The sequence below is a fragment of the Littorina saxatilis genome, linkage group LG17 (genome assembly GCF_037325665.1).
Source record: "Littorina saxatilis isolate snail1 linkage group LG17, US_GU_Lsax_2.0, whole genome shotgun sequence".
Taxonomy (NCBI): domain Eukaryota; kingdom Metazoa; phylum Mollusca; class Gastropoda; order Littorinimorpha; family Littorinidae; genus Littorina; species Littorina saxatilis.
This window is the reverse complement of record NC_090261.1, coordinates 54,355,671-54,363,544: the sequence shown is the minus strand read 5'-3', so window position 1 is coordinate 54,363,544 and position 7,874 is coordinate 54,355,671. Positions and strand designations below refer to the sequence as shown.

Here is a 7,874-nt window from a genome sequence, read left to right as displayed (position 1 = left end):
CAACAATTTTTCAAAAACATGTCGAACTAAAAAAAATAAATAACTAAAAAACAAACAGGGAGAAAGAGAAAGCAACACATCAAACTTCGGCTTTGAAGATTTGTCGCTCACTCACGGTCCGGTCCGTCCATTCCACTAGTGGAAAAAGAAAGACCTGGCAAAAAGTGCATGCCTTGCCAAAACTTTAACATTGTCCTAAAAAAAAAGTAAACAGAAAGAAAAGATCAAAAAGCACTTAAGACTAGCATCTTTCAATCGGAATTGCGTTTTCGCAAATCTGCATAATTCCATTCAGCAACAGCTAAAACACCAGTGGCCTGGAGAAAGCGCGGCAAACGTCAAGGAAACAAGTCCACAACAAAAACCAACCCTAGGGTGAAAGCGACAAAAGGAAGTAGAGAGAAAAGGGTAACCAATAAATATGTATATCAAAACTTTCACGATTTTGTGCTGCCATTTTGAAACCGTGTGCGCATGTGAACCTGGGAACCAAAGGTCAATGAATGGCAGATGAAGGTCAAGAGTTCAAGGCCATAGATGTAGTAACTAGGTCAGTCAAGAGATGTCGGTCATGTGGTTGAAAGCTGTGCTTCAAGGTGTACGTTGAATTTCTCTTACCGATAGTAAATAAATTAAGTAAATCAATAAATTAAAGTCGTTTCGGAATGTGATACTTCAAAGTGACATAGCAAACATTTTTTTGTCTGTCCTCGTCAATAAGTTAACAAAGCGTTCTTGCATCATGTTCAATACAATAAAAAAAAAGAATACCCCATAGGTAATCAAACTCATACAAACACTCTCTAATATACTGATATTACGTCTTTTGTCCGAAAAAAAAAGAGAAACCAATTTTAGCAAGCTAAACGAAAGCCTCTATTCTTGGCAGTGCTTAGATTGATGACCAATCACAAAGTTCTAGTCAATCCAAAACAACTCAAAACCAAAACTCCACACACAATCATTTTGTGCAAAAAATCGTCCATATACAATCTGATATTTTTGTATAGATGCCCTCCTATTAACTGTTAACAACAACACTCCAGGAAAACCACGCTTCCTGACAACAGACGGTTACATACGCGTATCCAAGTCGCATCTTATAAAATCGTTCTGAGGGGATCTTTTTTCTTTGACTTCAATCACTTCAAAACGCTTTTCATTCAGTTCAGATCCAAGTTCTTCAAGAGTCTTGACTGTGCGTGTTCTTTGTAGCTGGTTGGTACTACTAAGTCACACATTCACTACCGACAATTCCCTAGGTGGAAAATTCACATTACTGCACATGTATGTGAAAGTTTGACACAATAGTTCTGTATACATGCCACTGCACTCAACAGTTTGGTTCTTTCTATTTGCTGTGACTGATTTGCACAAGCTGTACAGCGCGGTACACTGGCCGACCCATACCAGCAATGCCAGCCAGTCTTTTGTACTCTGGCGCAACAAAAAGTAGATAAATAGTAATCTCATGTACACACAAACACACCAGTGCATCCATCGCATCGTCGTCGTTCCTCTGCCGAAGAATTCTTGGCAGATCGTCCTCAGTTTCCGTTTCTTGTCGTTCGCAAGATGAAAGCAGTAGTTGTTGGTATGTTGGTACCAAGAAACAAAAAAGGCACTTTGTATCCTTTAACTTGCTCTTTCATCAGCTCACAAGTTCTGGCTTTCTCTCTCTGTTCTCATTCAACACTACCACAGTTTCTGATTCTTGGCCATTGTCCTTGCCTTGCCTTGCCTTGTGCAGACTCCCATACGACTTTTGTTTTTTTTACAACTCCTTAACGAGTTCTCACACGTACAACAACACACTCCACTTTCGTTCAAAAATTGCACAAATGAAATCCAGTGTGTTTTGTCACAACAACTCCAACGATTCGAGTCAAAAGCCTTGGACGCACTAATACAAGACGCAGTGCTGATAAAGCCAAATAACAGCCGCGTGATCCTTTAAAGACGATGTTCAACAAGAAATGCATCGTCAGTCGGCTACCGCTACATACTACTTACACACACGCAAACAGCCACGCACACACTTGGTCTCAAATACTTTTGTTTCAATTTTTTTGTGTCTCTTGACAAAGACGGCAATTTTGTCTTGTAGCGCACACAAGAGATCGGTCGTCCATCCAGCAGTTCATAACAACACACAACAACAGTAACAGCAACAGCAACAACTACAACGAGTCTCCAGGTGTCCACGGGTGTGTTGTGTGTCACAAAACAGGTGTGTTGCCGTGTGTCACGTGTGTGTCGCTATACTTCTGTGGCCAGGTAATCTTCTGTGTAGTGCGAGTGACGCGGGTGTGTAGACTCGAGGTACACAGACCCACGCACATTGTCTCTGTCTTGCAGCGCAGGCATTTTCGGCTTCACAATTATTGAAATGTCTCCGGAGTGTCGATGATATGTACTGCAACACAGAAGAAGAAACAAATACATTAGAAAGTTGTTTTTAATACAGCAATTGTTTCAAATCAAATACTGTTCACTGATCTTTGTGCCAATCGGGGAGAGGCCGTTTGGGTAGACGGGGGGGGGGGGTTCTACACACGGACTACCAATATTCAAATTCTGGTACCCATTAAGTTCCATGTTTATGATGCTTTGAGGGGGGGGGGGGGCATTATTATAATGTTTAGTATAGTCTAGAAGATCGTTTTGCTAAGTAACATGGCTCACAGTTTGCATTTCATGTTCAATCAACGACAATAAGCAATGGGATGTGAGCTACTATTACTAGACCTTCATTGGGATTTGTACTACAATGGTACACCTAGTTCCTCGTTACTATTACTTTCCAAAGACGTAAAGTTTAAGTTTACAATGGGAATGGACCATCTGTTGGCGTGTCCCCGTGCCGCGAGGTTGTACGATTGAAACCTTATTAATAGTATCACTGCTTGTCCCCGAACTGACAAGGTCACTCCGGACAGATGATCTAGTACACTGTACAGCCATGGTGATAAACTCGCCGTTCGTCCTTGGTTGCGTGCAAGCCGAGAATTCAGTATGCTATCCTATCTTATTTTTGTTTTGTTTGCTTAATTTCGTATGCTATTGCTATTCATATCTTTCTTCGTTTTATTCAGTATGCTATTAATTCTAACGCTTTTCTTTCAGTGTGTGAGTATTCAGCACCGAAGTGAGCCTTTCATTGGCACATCTTGACTGGGGAAAAAACCCACACTGACATAATTGAAAACCCCTGAACTCAAAACCAAGAAAATCTCTATAAACTGACGCGCAAAAACAAAAATCTGTACACCTACTACAACAAAAATCCCTCTCAACTGAAGAACAAGGAACTGACGCACAAGACAAACACTAAAACTGACGCAGCAAACAACAAGAAAAGCTCACAACACCAACTCAGCACATGTATCAGCAAGCACGGAATACACACCTGATATCCACTTTTGTGTCTTCCGACAGCGTGTCGACGTCTAACCGTCGGATAGGTTTCTCGTAGTCGTACACACCACCACAAGAGTCTCTGTTGGAGGACGGGAGGGAGGGTTGGGGGTAGGGGGGCTCGTGCACCAGCGAGTCTCTCATAAGTTTTTTGCTGACGGCCTTATCGCGGGCCGCGCGATGCTGCTTGGAGTTGAGCCGGTTGATGTCCTGCTGCTCCTCGTTCGAGATCTTCATCACCGAGGAGGGCTTGGGCATAACCGCCGCCGGGTGGTGAGGCGGGTAGCTGGTCGTGAAGATCGTCGACGGACCAACACCACCACTGCCACCACCTCCACCATCCAACTTGCTCTCAGCTTTGGCGGAGATGGCGCTGAGGCCACCACTGCCTCCTCCTCCTCCGCTGCTGCTCACCCCCATCCCCCCTCCCACACTGTCGTCGTCTAAGCACTTAGCGTCTCTGTGATGGTGGTCTTCGCGGTTGTTCATGTTGTTGATGTAGTTTTGGTGGCGCTCCTTCTCCATGTTGACGTTGTTGTTGTGTGCCGCGCGGCTGTTGCGGCGCTTGCGGCAGAGCAGGATGGCCACCACGATGATGATGATCAGGATGGGCAGCCCCGCGCCAAGGCACACCACCACCAGCAGTTGCGGCCCAGTCAGCTCCTTCTCCTGCCCAGTCAAAGACTTGTTGGTGATTTTGCCTGTCGAGGGGCCGTCCGTGGTGGCAGGGGTCAGGGGCTGGTTGGTGGTGTCGGGGGCCGCGGGGGGCTGGGTGGTGGTGGTGTCGGGCGGAGTCGGGGTGGTGCTCATACCCTCGTACAGCTGGCAGTCCTTGCCCCAGAAGCCCTCCGGGCACGTGCACTCATAGTCGTCAATGCGGTCGACGCAGGTGCCGCCGTGCCGGCAGGGCTGGGTCAGGCAGTTGTCCACGTTGACGCTGCAGTCCTTGCCCGTCCAGCCGGGGCGGCACTCGCACAGAAAGTCGTTGACCAGGTCGGTGCAGCGCCCGCCGTTAGCGCACGGCCCGCCCTCACAGTCGTCCACGTTGATGGTACATCTGGGGCCCACGAAGCCCGCCACGCAGCGACATTCGTAGTCATTGGTGAGGTCGATGCACGTGCCGCCGTTTTCACAGGGCTTGAGCAGGCAGTAGTCTTGACCGTCATCCTCGCACGTGGGGCCGAATAAGCCTTCTGGGCAGATGCACGTGCCGCTCACGCAATGGCCACCTGAAACACAGTCAGCAACAAGGTCATGAGTATTTCTGGTTTCAACAAGGTTTTATTCAATTAAACATAATACAATAATACAAAAGGAGAAACAATAGAGACAAACGAACGCTTATTTTACGTGCGCAAGGACCGAGTTAGTGCGGTCCATACACAGCGCAAAATCGTGCAAAAAACAAAGAAACACACACAACAGTTGATACTGATAGGGAGAATGTGGAAAACAGTTAGGGTTACACAGTAATACATGAAAACATTTACAAAAGAGATCGCTGAACAAACTACAGAGAAAGAGAGAAATTGGCATGGCACAATTAACGACTCTTCTGGTGTTCCCCAGGTCGCCACGCTCTACTGATTCTCATCAATGACACGAGCTCTGTGCACTTTAAAAGCGGACATGAAGGGATAGGGACGCGAGAAAAAAAAAGGGTGAGAGAGAGAGGTTCCCTCCCTGACAGAAACACCTGCCGCATCTCTCGCTTCCCCCACCCCCTCCTTCTCTCCCTCCCGTAGAGAGAACACACAACAACCGGATAACTGCCTCTGACTCAACAATAGCTGCACCCTTCCAACCCCACCCCCTGATGAAAGGAGGATACTCCTCTCTCTCTCTCTTTGTCAGCGTGTACTGCTCTTCTATCCGTCTTCTGTGTCAAGCTTCAATTTCAGCCTTTCAATGTTTTTTCCGTAATGGTAAACGGGCCAAGTTGTACATATCATGTTGCTTTTGTGTTGCAACTTTTGTATGGCTACATAAAACATAAGTCAAATGAAAAACGATCTTTTTCAAAAAGAGTACGCCCCTTCCCTGAAAGCACGAACACCACTTTTTTTTAAGAATTATTTCTTCTTGGGCATTCTTGAGAACCATTGGGATGGAACAAATGACAGGGTAGGGGAGTGCTTGGGAAGTGGTTGAAAATATTGCTGCTGTCAACTTGGGGCTTACAAGACAATCCACTTTGGTGATGAGCACTTTGCCACCGACTGGCATTACAAGCACGTGCAAAATTGCCACTTAAGCCACCTAAGCTCAGTCTGAGTCATAACCGCCCGATGAAATGAAATCCGCACACAGAGTCACACACAAACAGACCCCCCCACCCATCCACACACACACACACACAAACCTACGAGATGACCATCTCAATCACAAAAATACTCACCATTCTTGCAAGAATCCTGCTTGCAGCCACCAGTGTCAGTCTCACAGTGAAACCCGCCATAGCCCTGAGCGCACAGACACTGGTACGACCCTTGGTGGTCCACACAGGTCCCTCCGTTGAAGCACGTTTCCGGGCGACATTCGTTGGCCTCCTGTTCGCAGTGCTCGCCGAAGTAGCCCTGAGGACAACTGCACGTGAAATCGTGGTCTGTGCTCTGCAAGAACAAGAGACAAGACAATGTTTCAGCGTCCTTTGTTTTGATCGAGTTTATTGTCTTGTTGGCTTACTGTTCCATTTTAATTAATAAATGCTTCAGGTTGGGGGTTAAAAAAAGATTGATTGTTTCTAGGGTTTCACCCAAAAGCAACTGGTCAGCGCTTGCAGAAAATGAAACAAACAAAACAGCAGAAGTTTTGATGCTCAATTTAAAACAACAACAGCATAGCCGTTTTAACCAACCAAACAAACAAACCAACAACAACAAAACATGTTGGCAAAAAGGGAGGAAAAACTAAGGTAAGTATGTATTGGCAGTTAAGCAGGTGACACATGGCGGCCTATCGACCGCCCTAGTTTGCCCTGCTGCACGCTGTCAGATATGGATTCAACCTCACGGTAGGTATGCTAGTGTGAATGAATCATCCATCCTCTTTCATTGTAGATTGGTTGTACCTGCACGCTTGCACTTTGATCTGTATCTGTGCTGAACTGATCTGACCAAAACTCAGAATTTATATAAAAAAAAGATTTTTGTATTTAGAATTTATCGCTGTGATGACATATCGATCCTTGAGCTGTTAAATTCAGTAATCATTCTTAGTTTGCTTTTCTTCTTCGTTGTTTTCTAATCCCATCATGTTTAACAATGGATGGATAGCTATGGCCAGCCACCGTCCATAACTGTGACATTCCCAATAAAGGACATTCCCAATAAAGGACATTCCCAATAAAGGACATTCCCAATAAAGGACATTCCCAATAAAGGACATTCCCAATAAAGGACATTCCCAATAAAGGACATTCCCAATAAAGGACATTCCCAATAAAGGACATTCCCAATAAAGGACATTCCCAATAAAGCCCGCAAGCTTGCGCACATGTCCAAGCAGATGTAGCAACTTTGCCAGATCTGAACTTTTGATCTCGTGTCAACCGATGGCACACCAATTGACCGAGGTGAAAAACCGGTGAAGATGTTATTTTCAACGTAAAATTCCAAACTCCTGTCTAACATCAACCTCCCAACAGCACTATAAGACAGTATATATAAACTTGTTTAGTAGGCTACGGGTACAATGAGAGGGGCAGAGGTATGTTGGTGTCCTGTCTCTTACCTGGCATGTTCCACCGTGCAGGCACGGCTGGTCTTTGCAATGGTCCACCTCTTGCTCACAGTTGGTGCCGTTGAAACCAGGGCGACAGGTACAGGTGTAGCTGCCACGGCCCGTGTTCATGCACGTCCCCCCGTTCTTGCATGGGGTGTGATGGGTGCAGTAGTTCAAATCTGCAACCACAAACAAGACTGTCACTTTAACCGTTGTATTCACGGAATCTAGGGGGGACTGCATGGCTTTGAAGCATTGTATTCGCTTGAAATTGTAACCTGTCCCTGAAGCATCTTCTTCGCTTTAAATTTTAACTTGGACCTAAATGTAAGCTACAGAGACAACTTGGTTTAACCTGCTTGGAAACATGACATTATCAGGAATAACTTGGAAGGGGATAACAAGTGAGAATACTTGGAAGAGATGCCAACAGAGTAAATTAAATCAAGAACGAGAATCCAGAAATGTTTGAAGTATAAGAAATCACGTTGACATCAACAAGTACAGACGAAAAGCACAAGTGGATGTGTGTGGTCACATCATCATGCGGATATTATAAATGTTCATACACACGTGCACAAAAATTAACGCATGAGACATAGAGAGCATGAACGCATAAATGGAACGTTTCTAAAACTTGGCAGCGGGAAACTAACCTGTGAAGGAACTGAGTAAATGCCAAGTGGTCAAGAAACAAGCAGCGGTGTTGTTGGAGAGAGAGAGAGAGAGAGAGA

General features: G+C 45.4%; 1 protein-coding gene across 1 annotated transcript in view; it reads right to left on the bottom strand.

The window, feature by feature from the left end:
* The window catches only part of LOC138953987 (delta-like protein 1), a 45,648-nt gene that overhangs the window by 902 nt on the left and 36,872 nt on the right, over nucleotides 1-7,874 (bottom strand). The window contains exons 8-11 of the mRNA XM_070326016.1: nucleotides 7,150-7,319; nucleotides 5,816-6,029; nucleotides 3,410-4,646; nucleotides 1-2,416 (exon numbers count right to left, since the gene is read on the bottom strand). The exon at nucleotides 1-2,416 is cut by the window's left edge and continues 902 nt beyond it. Of these exons, the coding sequence (XP_070182117.1) occupies nucleotides 2,260-2,416; nucleotides 3,410-4,646; nucleotides 5,816-6,029; nucleotides 7,150-7,319 (1,778 nt within the window). The 3' untranslated portion in view covers nucleotides 1-2,259. The remainder of the gene's footprint in view (nucleotides 2,417-3,409; nucleotides 4,647-5,815; nucleotides 6,030-7,149; nucleotides 7,320-7,874) is intronic.